Source organism: Chiloscyllium plagiosum, unplaced genomic scaffold, assembly GCF_037043375.1.
Source record: "Chiloscyllium plagiosum isolate Xiang-an unplaced genomic scaffold, Cpla_swu_hap1 HiC_scaffold_1, whole genome shotgun sequence".
NCBI classification, from domain to species: Eukaryota; Metazoa; Chordata; class Chondrichthyes; order Orectolobiformes; family Hemiscylliidae; genus Chiloscyllium; species Chiloscyllium plagiosum.
In genome coordinates, this window is record NW_028270139.1 from 39,499,466 (window position 1) to 39,515,538 (window position 16,073).

A 16,073-nucleotide genomic window follows, 5' to 3' on the forward strand; every position below is an offset into this window, starting at 1 on the left:
CTCACTTTCTCCTCCAGTTCCATTTTTGGGCCTTTTTCTTAGCATGGGGGTAGTTCTGCAAACTTTCACCTTCAAAAGCAGTCTAATAAAGTAGCAATATCATCTACACCAGAAACTCAAATTTCTTTTCCAAAAACAGCAATTCAGATTCTTAGCTGAACAAGAAACATCATCATTTCCCATGGCCAAAAGGCACTGACCTCGGCTTCCTATATAGAATCATAGTTCCTCAGTCAATCCAAGGAACTGGAGCAAATCATTTGACTAATATTCTTAAGGAAGGAAATAAAACACTTATCAGATCGAAGAGCTGGGAGGAGGAATGTCAACGAAATTTCATAATGAAATTCCTGAACAATATCTGATTCACACCACGAACATAATGTTAGAAGACTCCAAAGTGGAGGATTATTAAATCAAATTGTTTATTTAGAATTTATTCCCTCTTTGCATAATTATTACAAACATTTAACACACTGAAAGTAGTTCTTCACTACAGATCCTTATCTGGCCTGACCTTGGTCTAGCCAATAGCTCATCGCTGCTACTCCAGCATTAAGAGATTGTACTGATGTACATTTCAAAGTGACCACAAATGACACAGGCAATATTTTGTAAACATGACTGGCACTAACCTGAACGTGCTGCTGAATAAGAAAGGAGTTGCACACACTAACATGAGAAATATCACGGATTGAACTTTAAAAAATATCAACTCTCAAAAACAAACCCAATGCTCCTTGTTGTAATTTTATAAATACACTTGTAAGAGTTTAACAAAAAATAAAATTGGTTTGGATATCTAGCATTTCTGCTTCTCTGAATTATCTAACATTGATTATCAATTCATGGTTCCAGTCTCCAGGGCTCTTATTATGTCCATTAAAGCACACTTCAAATTTTCCACATTCATAGCAAGGTCACATTTTCAAGCTATGCAAGTTGTTCAGAAGTACTCAAAAGAGTCAAACACCCACTCATTCAATACAAGCAAAGGTCCAGGTGCACGCTAATTTTTTTGAAAATGTAAAGAAACTCCAATTTGGCTCTGACATAATCAGTACTGATACAGGCGTTCCTGTTCAATGCAAGTCTGATTATTAGCAGCGTTTAAAAACACATCTGTCCCAACCGATTGCACAGAACAGGAAAATCTTCATATTTATACACTTGACAAAAATCGGAAAGAAAAGTGGAGATATGAATCCAGAAACTACTATTTGCAACTTTGATGAATAAATGCTAATTACATATTCAACAGGTTAAAATCTACATTAAAGTAGGTCGTTCTTCAGTGAACAACATTCATTTCAAACATTCATCACGAATGTACACACAGCAGTTTCTAAGTTATGCCTTTGGACATGCAAAACAACGTCACTCAACAGTCACTAATCTCTTGCAAAGTTTTGCAGCTGGGTGCTTTCAATAGGATCCCCAAAGCTACAGATTTATCAGAGGTGACTGCAGCGTTTAATGAAGAATGGCAACAACATTTCTTTCTCCAGTCCACACCAATATGGAGGTGCTAAATCATTTGTGCAGGTGGGACAGACCCAGAAACAGTTTGGTTAGGAGGGAAGAAAAGCCTTAACCACAGTGATATTCCAGAAAGGCCATCAACTGAAAAGGTCACGGCGAACATGAACACTCTCATTAAGGCCCTGCTCAATTAGCTTCACATCCTCCAAATCTTCCTTCAGGACACTGATCAAATGAGTCAGACCTTCCTGCTGCAACTTCAGGTGCTAGGAAGAGGAAGAGAAAGAGAAAGCAGAGATTAGCAGAGATTCAGGGAGATGCTGTAAGCACAATTAGTTTTGAAAATCAGTGGCCATTTTTTTATAAAACAACAATTAATAGGATGATAGAAAGCAAATTAAAAATGTGAAAGTTTCTCATACTGATGTCAAACTGTCTGGTCAAGAGTGCTGCTTTTTATCTAACATTAAACTTTATAATTCATGCAGTTTTTTTAAAAAAAAAAAGGGTGTTAAGCCTAAGATTCTTTACTGTCAAAATTTAACCTGCACAATAAACATTCAAATTCAATTTTCAGTACATTTTTCATTCTGGGGAGCTTATTCTAGCTCTTTGGGGAAAAAATGTACCTGCTTGATTTCGCCCAAGAGATCGCCATCGACACTGTATCGCTCTTCTGATCTGACAGCTCCAACATGATTCTGCATTCTTATCTGAGACATCAGTTCGTTCAAACGGCCCTGCACATAAACATCATTACTGCAACATGCTGTCTTGTCCACTTACATTTCTTAGCAACCTTCCCAATCCAGTTACACATGCTCAATACAAAATGTTTTGTTCTATGTCATAATGAATTCAGAGAAATAGATGTCTGTACCTTAAACTGGGTGGGTGCATTTAGCTCACTTTGGATAGTATCTAGCTGCACACGAAGCTGTTCTTCTTCTGCTTGTATTGCATAGCCTGCTTTCCTCTGGATCTCTTGCTTTATTAGCACCTAAAGAAAAAAAATAGCACGAACTTGACAACTGACCACCTACAAGTCACACGCACAGATTGTGGGTGGAAAGTGGCCGAGGAGAATGCTCACTGTACTTCAAGTTTACAGAAAGCTTTTAGGTCACCACTACGTCTTTGCCAGACCAATTCAATATCTTTATTTGATACACACACTTATAACTATAGGAAAGCGAGAGCAATAACGTTTTATTGTCCGGCCAACCCATTAACATCAAGAGATCTCCCCTTGACATTCTTGCCAATAATGTTTCTTTCAAATCAAACATTAAAACAAACGCCATAAAGTACCTGGTGGATGAAGATCTTGTTGCTTGCTGAGTGCAAATTGACTACTGAATTCCCTACATTGCAAGAGAGAATGTAATTCAAGAAGTTCTTCACTGGATGTAAAAATCATAGAATGATTACACAGCACAGGAGGCGGCCATTCAGCCTATCATTTCTGTACTAGATCTTTGCAGAAAACTTTGTTGGGAAATCCTGGTATCATGAAAGGCATTATATTAATTCAGGTTTCTCTTTTATCCAGTTCTCCCTTAAAACGTCGCCTTAAAACATGCTGCCTGCCTTGAGTTTTCTGAACTTCAAAGATTGGCTGTATAAACCTCTACTGACAATCCACTTATTAATAATTTTAACCTGATAAATCGCACAGCAAAAGGTCATCTACTTATTTTATCAAAACACTCAATTATTTTAAACATGTTTAATAAATCTCAGGTTTCAGTTAAAATAGCCCCATCTCGTTTTTACAATTCGCTTTTATTAAAGTCCAATTCTGGTCTCCTTTGATATCATATCCCTTGATTAAGTCCAAACCATTATTATACAGTTTAGATGTGAATTAACCTTAATATTTCACACTTCATCAATACGAGCAATACTGATAAATCTCATTACTGCTTTCTATCCATCAACAAACTTTTGGCCTTTTGCAAAGAGAACAATCTTTGTTATAGAAGAAAAACTTTGCAAAATTCAATTCTAAATACAATATGCCAAATAAATGATTATGGCATCATTTCAACAAAAATCTAAAATCAGTTTTTGAATAAAATAATTGGACGTTCAATTACAAGGTAGGTAATCAAGCTATTCTCAATGTTTCAACTGTTTTCACAATATTCTTGTTCTAACTTATTGTGGTAGAGAGTTATTTCTGATCAATTACAAAGATCAGAATCATTTGTCACAAAAGCAGATACAGTTGGAAGCACACAAGTCACTCAGTATCTTCAGGTTCTGATGAAATATTATACTCCTGAGCTGTCACAACCATCTTTTCTCTTCAACACAGCTGATTGCCTTGCAGCCTTAGATATTTTGATATAATCTCAAGATACTTAATCTCATACCAATCTTCTGCTTGCATTTACAACCAGACTTCACATTTCCAGCAAATTGCCATTCTTGACTGCACTACTGCATTGCTCAAGAGTTGAGATGCTGGTCTGTGGAGAATTTATGCCCTGACAATAAATTGAGACCCCTCACATCCCAGGCCCAAAGGTAAACCAGAGAAGAAAGCAGAGATGTGATTTCCAAGTCTCACAGAAGCTCAATAGTATAGGGCTCTCCAGGCTCGGAAAGTAACAATACAGGACTTAATGCAGTTACAAGATATTTGACAGACTTGGCAAAGTGAACATGAAATGAAAGATCCTACAACTTGGGGCAACTGGGCAAGATTAGATTGAGAAGTGAGAGAGTTATAGGCAGGTATGGAGAGGAATATATTTTACTGCTGTTGATCACAAAATTTGTAAAAGGCCACCAAGTTAAGAAAAAAAGCTACGATATTAGAACGTAGAACATTACAGCGCAGTACAGGCCCTTCGGCCCTTGATATTGCGCCGCCCGGTCATACTAATCTGAAGCCCATCCCACCTACACTATTCCACGTACATCCATTTGCCTGTCCAATGACGATTTAAATGTACTTAAACTTGGCGAATCTACTACCGTTGCAGGCAAAGCATTCCATACCCTTACTACTCTGAGTAAAGAAACTACCTCTGACATCTGTCTTATACCTATCTCCCTTCACTTTAAAGTTGTGTCTCCTCGTGTTTGCCGACCCCATATTTGGAAAAAGGCTCTCCCTGTCCACCCTATCGAACCCTCTAATTAGATAAATTTAGAAGGTAAAATGCTGTGATGTGAAGACAATAGGGTTAGCATTCTGGAGGGGTCAGAAAGATCAAAGGAGTAAATGGAAATTCTTCAAACAAATCTCTCTTGTGAAAGAAAATGATGAGGATTCTTCAAAAGCTTTGTGGAGTGCAGACTGCCTAGTTACTACAATCAGAAAAGTTTGGATAGAGGGAATACTTACACTCCAAGATTAAGCACACAAGGCAGAAAATGCAAAAATTATAGTGGTTTGAATAAGTGGACATTTGGGCTGGAATATGACAAAGCATTCTGTTCTGCAACACCTGATCAAGCAAATTCCTTACTGACATCTGTATGTAAAAATACAAATTTGCAAAAAAAAAAAAAATACATTTTAAAAAGTTTTAAATTTTCACATAAAAATTGCAAATATATGCAATAAATTACTTGCAAGACTTTATGAGCTTGGTCCATCAGTTTTCGCTTGTACTGGGCTATCTTCGCTACAGTCGTAGCCTGGTTCTTCTGCAGCTCATTTACATCCTCAGATATAATCTGTATGTGGGGGTGGAGAAGGTACACCAATGATAAGCTATTAAAAAGTTTACAAGATGTACAAAAGAAAGACGTCTCACATTTATGAAACTCTATCTTTAATTGTTTTATTTGAGTAATTGCACAAATGGAAATCAAAATATTATAGGAAAGGGTTAGTCTGTTTGCTGCTCAAACTGTGTGTGAAGAATGAAAAATCCTGCTCCTTGGATACTGCCTGACCTACTGTGCTTTTCCAGCACCACACTCTGGACTCTGATCTCCAGTATTTACAGTTCTCACTTTCTCCCTGTGAAAAATGTATGTGTGCTTCCAGTTTCTTTTTACATAAGCAGATGGAGATGCTAAAGAGTTCGGAGAGCATCTCTCATTTTGCAAATAAATAGGGGCAACATGGTGGCTCAGTGGTTAGCACTGCTGCCTCAGCACCAGGGACCTGGGTTCGATCCCAGCCTCGGGCAACTTTCTTCCCATGCCTGCGTGGGTTTCCTCTGGATGCTCCAGTTTCCTCCCACAATCTGAAGATGGGCAGGTTAGGTGAATCGCCCATGCTAACTTGCCCACATCGTTAGGTGCATTAGTAAGAAGGAAATGGGTCTGGGTGGGTTGCTCTTCGCAGAGTCGGTGTGGACTTATTGGGCCTAAGGGCCTGTTTCCATACTGTAAGGAATCTAATCTAAATTACCCATAGGGTTCAGGGATGTGTGGGCTAGGTGCATTAGTCAGGGTAAATGAAGAGTAATAGGGTAGGAAAATGGGTCTGGGTGGGTTACCCTTCCGGAGGGTCAATGTGGACTTGTTGGGCCAAATGGTCTATTTCCACACTATAGGGATTCTATGATTCTATGAAAAGACAGCAATCAAAAAAATACATGAGGATGACACTATTTTCTAACCTTTCTCTCAAAAGAAAATAAACAAAACAGTTGCTTGTGTAAAGAACTTAGAATGAGTTGACCTACAGGCCTTTTTCAAACACTTCCTACAGTGAGTACCAAAGCAAAGTTCTTATTGATACAGTCAGATTAATAATTATTAGAAATGTGCTCCAAGATGCTGCACTTTTTTTTTTTAATGACTCCATAGGAACTCAACAAACAAAATACAATCAGTACAAGATTCACACTGGAATAAAAGAGGATACCTCAGGATTGTGTGGGTCTGATCGGAGAAGGAAACATGCTTTGTGTGGCTAGGAATAAGAATGCCAAGTAATTTGCTCCCAGACGTGGCAGTCGACAGCCAACTGTTGGAAGCTGCACAACAGCAGCCCAGCATTAATGTTTCTGATGGTTGCCTTGTGCTCCTGGTAAGTAGTCAGTAAGACTCTGCTTGGGAAATCCATATAATGGCAGGAGAATCAACTCAGCATCTGACTATGGCATGCTGCATTGCAAGTTCAACTCAGTGTCCAGGACTTCTATCAACATACCTTGTAAATAGGTATTGTCAGCTCTTGTGCTTGACTGTATAGTATTTCTCTCCATCTTACTTTGAAGCCCTGATTCCTTTGGCCCATCTGGACAGAACTACGACAAGTTATTTTTTAATTTAAAAATATGTTTCTTGAGGATATTAAAATCAGGTTTTTGTTCCAGCTTCATGGAAATCTCAAATCATGCCTTATAGGGTAGATGATCAACCTACTCTCAGTACCCACATTACACGGAGCTAGCTGTGGGAAACATAACAGCAACCAAAACACTATTGCCTAATTTGCTGGCAGGCAACTGAGATCAGCCAGGAGCAGATTTAAACATCATTCTCAAATGCTGCAATGCCACCTGCTGTCAATTCAATGTGTTACACCTCTCCAATGTCAGATCCATACAAAGAACAATCAACTTAAAAATCTGCAAAAAGAAATTAGAGATTATTTGAATGTCTTACACTTTTGTTTCTAAACGTATTCATGGTGACAATTTTCACAACGTAGCGATGCATAATTTCTGCATCACGTACTGAAGAAAGCTTTGTAACAAAAATTAATAGATTTAGATTACTTACAGTTTGGAAACATGCCCTTCGGCCCAAAATGTCCACACCGACCCTCCGAAGAGCAACCCACCCAAACCCATTCTTCACCTAACACTACGGGCAATTTAACATGGCCAATTCACATTTTTGGACTGTGGGAGGAAACCCACGCAGACACAGGGAGAATGTGCAAACTCCACACAGACAGAGGCAGATTCTTAAGAGTTTCTGGCCAAAATCACTTTCCAAAACATTGGTCCACAAAAGGACACAATATGTCCAAGTACTGTGCAGCAGTTAAATGACAACTGCTGAACTCTGCTTAAAACTTTGACAAAATGTGCTACTTTTTAAACACAACTCAGGTTCTGCATTACTAAGTGACTAATTGCTGCATAACCTGCAAAGTGCATAATCATACCAGGTCAGCATTAACAACAGGGAAAAATAATGTTAAGTAAACAGAACTGATAGTGGCCTAAAAATGACTTTTGAAGCTAAAATCCCAACTCACATCCAATCTGCTTTGATGCTGTTTTGTCATCTGTTCCTGGAACTTAAGCCTCCTCAGCAATTCCTTAAAACCAACCATGGGCACTGGTATAAGCCTTAGGGGAGAGAGTAAGGGACAGAACAGTTAATAATCAAGTTGCATGTATATAATGAATGAAAATGCTGTTAAGAATCTTGTTATCACCACCCCCATTCGGTTGTAATTTAAACGATCTGGAGAAAGAGGATACCAGCTTTTTACGAAAACGTGCAAACCTCTTAAAAGATACTTCTATATAGAAGCAAGAGAGAGAAAGTTTGCTTCATTGCAAATAAAAGGTTAATTGTAATGGAGTATAATAAATCTCAAAACATTAAAAAAATTGGAAACGAGTCCACACAGGATTTCACGTCTTGCTCGATTTTGCTGATGAAGGAGCGTCGCTCCGAAAGCGAGTGGGCTTCCAATTAAACCTGTTGGACTATAACCTGGTGTTGTGAGATTTTTAACTTTGATTTTAGGTCAGATGGTTTTGGTGGGGTCAAGGGTCACTTGGACTACACAGCGCTGAACAAAAAAAGATTGCTGTGTGAGGCTGACAACTAGTCCACACCAAAGCAACACTGAGTTGAATAAGTTATTTTGCTCATTTACTAAGATTAAAATGCATGCATAGCAGCTTACAAAACCATCTTGTTTTATAATCATGCAAATTAGGGATGGGGCCATTCAGCCACATGAGCCTGCTTCCACATTCTGCAAGATCATGGCTGATCTGTTTAGTTTATGTCGTCCATGTTCCCTCCTACACCTGATGACCTTTAATCCCCTTGCCTAACTTTAGTTTCACCTTGAAAATACTTAATGGTCTCCCTCTGTCACCTGAGGCGCAGAGCTCGAAAAATTGACAACCCTCAGAAATTGAATCTCCTTCTCTCTGCCCTGAGATGGGTCTGGGTGGGTTACTCTTTGGAGAGTCGGTATGGACTTATTGGGCCTAAGGGCCTGTTTCCATACTGTAAGGAATCTAATCTAAATTACCCATAGGGTTCAGGGATGTGTGGGTGACACCTCATTTTAATTCCAGACTCTCCCACAAGGCAAGAAATCCTTTCCATACTTAGTGTCAAGACCATTCAGGATCTTGTCACTCACTTTTCTAAACTATCAAAACAAGCCCAGTCTTTCTAACCTTTCTTCATTAAGCAAGCCACTCATTCCAAGTACTAACCTAGTAAACTTCCGCTGAACTGCATTTATGACCTTCCTCACGCAAGAAAGACCATAACTGCACAGCATTTGAGACATGATCCCACCAGTTTTTTGTATAAATGAAGCACACTATTTTAACTGATGTTAAATTCCTCTAAAGATGAAGGATAGCATCTCGTTCGCTCTTTTAGTTACTCGCTATACTTGTATACTAATGTTTTCTGCCCCATGCACTAGAATTCCTAAATTCCTCGGCAGTCATTCTCCATTTACTCCATAAGACTGTTATTTTATTCTGACTGCCAAAGTGAACACCTTCACACTTATCCACATTTTCCTCCCTCTACCTGTAGTGTAAAATCGTGAAATGGGGAAAGCATTGAGTGGTCCTTCTAAAAGATGTTTTTTTTTTCCTGTGCTTAGAGATTCAAAAGGGCTGTGTGGTTAGCAATCCAGACAGCAGTTTTGTTTTGCTATCAAGACAAAGTTCAAATTTAACCAAACAATTTAAATTAGGCCCTTAGCCACCCAAAACCTATTAAATTTAAGCCTGATGGTTTTGACAACCTAGGATCAATCTGATTGTAAAAATATTGATAGGTCAACATCAAGGGTATAAAAGAAGAGGGTATCTGAAAATCAGGGTGAGAGCACCTGCCATCTGTTAGAGTTAACAACCACCAGCTCTAAAGGGAAAATCACTAACTCTCTGAAAGTAGATCAGCGAAGGAGGCACAGAACATTCCGGAAGACGTATCTTGGCTTTAATTTCGAGGAAGAGAGTGAGGTGCTGGAAAAGCACTGCCAGTCAGCCAGCATCTGAGGAGCAGGGGAATCTGTACACCTGCAAACCCACTGATACCCTTTTCAAATCACTAAGCACAAAAAAACCCAATCTTTTAAAGGGACCACACAATGCTTTCCTCATTGTAAAATTGTACAAACTTTGCAACATACCACATTTGTATTCACTCACTCACAACCTATTTTTACGGGTCTACATCTCCCTTTGTCTTCAGCATACCTTCCAATTTATCTTGGTGTCATCAGTGAATTTATAGCTGCACTGCCATTGCTCCCCTTATCCAAGTTATACTTTTATGCTCAATTCCTTTTATGATAACGTATAGCATCCCACTGGTCTTCTTGATTACATGCTATACCTGCAAACTAACCTTTTGTGACCCATGTTATGACAACAGATAACTTGGAGACAAACTTTTAACGATGTGTATTTTTTTTTTAAAATGGACATGCAACCACGAGGATTTAAATAAAGTGGTTGTCAATGGACAGCGTCAGGCCCTAGATCATCAGATGACTAGGTGTCAAACAAACTTCAAAAAGGATGGACGTTAAGTGGAGTGGGTAATGCACTCCAAATTGAACCGCAATTGTCTGGGAGCTATCTCAGACTTTGAATATGATGGGAGAAAAGACTAGGTAGGAAATATTGCATGTTATCCTCTTTTAAGATGCACAATAACAGGAGTTAAAATTCACTTCATTCTTGGTCTGTGCGCGCTCGTGGCAAGTGTGCTAATGAGCTGAGTACAAGTGTGGGTTTATGCACTGTCTCATGTTGTGAAGGTCAGTCGAAGAATCACTCACTGATCACTGGTGTTGCCGGTGAAGGCAACTCTCACTAACTACTGGAAACCAGCCACTGCCAAAATGAAACAGGACAAAAGTATCTTAATTAATCTGCTGCACTAAGAATCTCAAAATCAACTGTGAAACTGCAATATTCCACTATCTGCTCTTAATGAACAACTCATCAAAACCAAAATGCATATTTTAACGTTTTTTTTGGATTCACTTCTGTTTTCTGTTTTCTGAATGTACCATGTTTATTATTGCGACTTGTGTTTATTAACGACTAAACTCACTTTTCCTACCTCCGGAAAGCTTAATTAAATTGGCTCCTTTTGAAAATGAATTGATTTGGTCGAGGAGAATATCTTCCACAAGGGAGGGGATTTTTGTAAATTAACCTTGTTGTATAAAACTGAGGGGTGTGTGACTGAACAAAAATGTGGAGCCAATTCATCCCTTCCTACCAGAGCTTGGAAATTTGAAGTATCCTCTCCGGAACCATTATAAATTGGGAAACCTTCCCTGGAATCTGGTAAGATACTTATGAACTAGAAAGCCCAGACCCATTTGACGGTGGAGTTCTGAGCTGCATTCTCCACTTAAGTAAAATTTTTTAAAATTCATCTTACCAGAATGATCAATTGCACATTTCCCAACATTATACGCCTTCTGTCAGATTTACACCCACTCACTCAACCTATCAATACATATCTGCAAGTTCCTTCTTCAAAGTTTTCTTGCCCATCTTTGTGTCAGCTGAGAACTTAACTATTATGCCTTAGCTTTCCTCATTTAAGTCATTGATGTAAACAGCAGGAAGTAGAGGCCCCCATATATACCCTTGCCCAACACCACATTATACCAGACAAGACCCATTTCTGCAGATGGTTTCTGCCAACCAGCCAATTACTATTCATGCTAATAGGTCATGCCCTTACACCAAGAGTTTTATGCTCTGCAACAACCTTCAGCACCTTATCAAATGCCTCCTGAAAATTCACAAACATAGTTTTTGTCTCATAATATCAAGCTGAATACTCCTGATTATAGAGTTTTTCGAAGCATTTAGCTATAACCTCAGATCAATTCTAAACATCTTCCCCTACACAGACTAATTGGGTTATAACTTTGTTTTCTGCCTTCCTTCCTCCCTTTTTGAATGGGGGGTTATATTTGTTGCAGCCCAGTCTGTTGGAACTATTCCTAAATCTCGAAAATTGCAGCTTATCACAAAAGAATCTACTGGTCACTTCTTTTTAAAACCCTAAACCGAAGTTCCATCGGACGAGAAGAACTGTTGGCTACAGCTCCAGCTGTTTGCTTAGGACCATTGCCCTTGTGATTGTAATTTGACTTCTTCCTCCCTTCCAGCTCCAGATTTACAGCTATTACTGGAGTGTTTTGTTTATCCTCTATAGCAGAGGTAGAGTTCTGGTAGGGAGGGATGAATTGGTTCCACAGTTTTGTTTATTCTCTACAGCATTTAATCACGTGATCATCAATTATTCCCATTCTCACTCTCTAGAGAATCAGTACTTACCTACTATTCTTTTCCTTCCTAATCTGTAAAAACTCCTTAATCCACTTTTACAGGTCTAGATTGTTTCCTCTATTCTCACCATTTGGTCACTCTTTGTATTCTGACTAATTTTGGCCATTCTTTATACTCTGACTAATCATCTGATCTGCAACTCATTTTTGTACAGTTGAATACTCTTCAAAAACCTCCTCAGTAACCAAAGATGGTGAATCCTTCCTTTAGAATAGAAGAAACATAGTTATTCAAAGTATTTGCAGATATCCCTTTAAATATGTCCGTTCCAAACTGGGTATAAAATTCAATCATATTGTAGCCACTGTTACCCAAGGATGCCTTAACTCTGGTCATTCATTAATCCGGTCACTATACAAGGATCAGTCTCATGCATCTGGTTTTCTGGTCAGTTCCAGAATGCATTGCTTTAAGAAACTCTCAAAAGCCACCAATGCAAGTCCAGGCTAGTACTGGCAATCTGTTTTTTTCCCCCAGTTTGTATATAAAGTCAGTCATCGACGATCACTACTGTCCCTTTATCACAAGCACCCATTATTTCTTGTACAATTTGTCCTCCATTGTGGTTGCTATTAGGGGCCTGTAGACAACTTCCACTAGTAATCTCCTTCCTACTTTTTCTCATCTCCTCTCAACGGATCCTATCTCCCAAATGAAGGTCCATTCTGACCACTGCACCCATTAATTAACCCTCCAACTTTACCTAGCTTCCTATTCTTCCTGAACATGATATGCTGCTCAATATTCACAATCTATCATCATGCAGCCATATCTCCATAGTTATCAGATCATACTTGCTCATTTCAATATGGCCTATCAATTTATTTACAGTTTGTGAATGCAACTCAAATACAGAGATTTTAGTGTGCATTTCTTTGTAACATCTTGTAAAGGAGGATTAGAGAATGATGGGAAGGGACAGAGAGGGAAACTCTAAGTACACAATCACACTTGATTGTTGATGTGTACTTAGAGTTTCCCTCTCTGTCCCTTCCCATCATTCTCTAATCCTCCTTTACAATTTTACTATTCTATTTTATCTTTGATGTACCACAAATTCATCTTGCTCCATTTGATCCCTTGCTCTTGATATTTAGTTTAAACAGCTCGCCAGATTTCAGAGAATGCACCTGCATTGACAATTCTTTACAGGTAGATTCAGTACCAAACAGGAATTATGGCGCTCTTATAGGAGAACAAATATTTGATCAAACACCAGTTAAGAAATGACTCAGACACTATTAAAAGAAAAAAAAAATCAGTTATCATTTTCCAAGTGCAAATTGGTCTGCTTTTAAAGATATACAACTTGTATATTATGAACCTGTCCACAGCAAGATGATGCCATTAAACATGCGATCTAGCCATCCTTGTGTCAGTCTCTCCCTACAAGATCCTTCTAATAATCGGTCAGATTTTGGTGATGAGGATGGGATTGATGTAGAGTTATTTGCATCAGATAGCAGTAGAAACTGTGATTAAACAATATGGCTCCCAGGGAGTAAGCTGCTAGCATATCAAAGAATGTAGCTGGATTATGTGAAGCCTGAGCTTCAAACTGTCTCAGTGTATGAGAAGCCTGTTGGTCCTCATGCCCATCTGATTCAACAACTGACCATATTCTGTTTAGATTAGATTACCTACAGTATGGAAACAGGCCAAACAAGTCCATACCGACACTCCAAAGGGAAACCCACTCAGACCCATTCCCCTACCCTTTATTTACCCCTGACTAATGCATCTAACTCTATGGGAAATTTATCGTGGCCAATTCATTGGACCTGCACATGTTTGGATCGTGGGAGGAAACCAGAGCACCCGGAGGAAACCCACGCAGACACAGGGAGAATGTGCAAACAGACAGTCGCCCGAGGCAGGAATTGAACCCGGGCCCCTGGCACTGTGAGGCAGCAGTGCTGACCACTGAGCCACCATGCCGCCCTCAAATAATTCACACTGACTCCCCCTTAGCAGGTCCAGCATATAGAAAAATCCCAAGGAGTATTTTAAAATAAATAAAAACTTCTCCCTCCAGCTATATTTTTTTTAAAAACAGCATTAAGTGAAGTTAGAGGGAAAACACATTTTTTAACAGCTTGAAAACTGAAAAGAAAAGGCTACATGCAGTAATAAATTACATGGAGCGAAAGTTTATCTTGGAGTAAAGTACTTTATGTAGCGATTGAATGAAAGGCACGAGAGCAAGTTAGTTCAAATACATTGGTGACAGAATAGTGGTGATGAGCTGCCCAAGGCAAATCCTCTGCTCAATTCTTCATGCCTCCTAATACTGAGCTTTGCTCTTCAGTTGTGTGGCAACAGCCTCTCATTAAATGTAACAAAAGGAAGATAATATACGAGATGGGTTTCCCTTTGCCATCCTCATGAGCGAATAAGGAAACATGCCCTCTTCCTGAAGGACCCTCTGCCTGCAAGTAGCCACTGTCCCTCAAGAATCTAGCTCTTGAAACATCACCAAATGATTGCGGAATCTAACCCTGGGTCATGCTGCTAAGTGTGGCCCTCTTATTGGAGCCTGGGCAATTTGCAAAAAAGACAAAACCAACCTTCCTGAGTTATCAAACAATGTTACTTCAAGGGGTATGTCAGAGGGAAGAACATTCATTCCTCCCAGTAGAAAATATAATGGAAATAAGCTAATTCTGCTTGTAATAATGGTATTTGAAACACTGGAAAATGGTGAACTCTAACTACAAACATTATCTAGTTATTCAAGCCAAACATCCAACTGTGCAATTCATTAGGTAATCTTGGGAGCTCCGTCACAGTGCGGAGACTGACTTGAAATTTCATCAGAAAAAAGCTCACTTATAATGGATCAAATAGCTGTTTATTTTCACATTTTGGCTATTTTAGAACCAACGCAAAGACAGAGTCATACAGTACGGAAACAAACCCTTCAGTCCAATCAGTCCATGCCAAACATAATCCATAACTAAACTGGTCCCTCCTGCCTGCTCTTGGCCCATAGCCCTCCAAACCTTTCCGATTCATGCACTTATCAAAATGTCTTTTAAATGTCGTAACTGTGCCCGCATCCACCACTTTCTCAGGAAGTTCATTGCACATGCAAACCAACCTCTGTCCAAAAACTTTGCACCTCATGCCTTTTTTAAAATCTCTCTTTTTTTACTTTAAAAATGCGCCCTAGTCTTAAAATCCCCCATACTAAGGAAAAAACACCTACCGTTAACCTCTATCTATACCCATCATGATTTTATAAACCTCCATAAAAATCACCTCTCAAACTACTACATTCCAGTGAAAAAGGTCGTCCCAGCCTTTCTTTATAACTTAAACCTTTCAGAACCGGCAATATCTTGGTAAATCTCTTCTGAACCCTCTCCAGGTTAATAATATCCTTCCTACAACAGGACAACCAGAAGTAGACAGAGTCTTCCAGAAGAGGTCTCACCAATGTCCTGTACAACCTCAACATGACTTCCCAATCCCTGTACTCAAGGGACTGAGCAATGAAGGCAAACGTGCTAAATGCCTTTTTTGATCATTCTGTCTATGTGTTGCAAACTTCAAAACAATTATGTACCTGAATCCCTAGGTCCCTCTGTTCTACAACACGACCCAAGGCCCTCCCATTAATTGTATATGTCCTGCTCCTCTGTTGTATCAAAATGCAATGCCTCGCGTTTATCCAAATTGAACTCCATCCTCCATTTTTCAGTCCATTGACTCATTTGGTCAAGATCCAGAGTGAAAGAAAATCACTGTCTCTAACCACACTCACTGTGTTACTGTCCAATGTTACTGTCTACTGTTTGGTACTGAAAGTATACTGCAAAGACATTAACGTTTTGCTGCTTAATCCATTCTTCATTCAAGCCCTACCTGCCCCATTAGACATTTCCATTGCAAAAACAAAATGGAGAGGAATTTCAGAACTGTACTTTCAATGTTTGCACTGAACATATGAAACTTTACGCTATCATATAAACCTATGCACAAAAGAATTATGTAAACAAAAGCAAAACCATTGTACTTTTTACACAGTTTCCACTAGTCATGTAATATGAATGGTGAAAGGAGATA

At 39.0% G+C, this 16,073-nt stretch overlaps 1 protein-coding gene across 6 annotated transcripts in view; it reads right to left on the reverse strand.

Moving 5' to 3' along the window:
* Positions 1-401: 401 nt before the first annotated feature.
* Positions 402-16,073, reverse strand: part of nup54 (nucleoporin 54) — a 67,770-nt gene continuing 52,098 nt past the window's right edge. For all 6 annotated transcript variants that reach the window (XM_043695642.2, XM_043695658.2, XM_087986027.1 and 3 more), the window contains 5 exons: positions 7,667-7,760; positions 5,068-5,175; positions 2,363-2,482; positions 2,112-2,222; positions 402-1,748 (listed from right to left, as the gene is read on the reverse strand). In XM_043695642.2, coding sequence (XP_043551577.2) covers positions 1,620-1,748; positions 2,112-2,222; positions 2,363-2,482; positions 5,068-5,175; positions 7,667-7,760 — 562 coding nt within the window. In that variant the 3' untranslated portion in view covers positions 402-1,619. The remainder of the gene's footprint in view (positions 1,749-2,111; positions 2,223-2,362; positions 2,483-5,067; positions 5,176-7,666; positions 7,761-16,073) is intronic.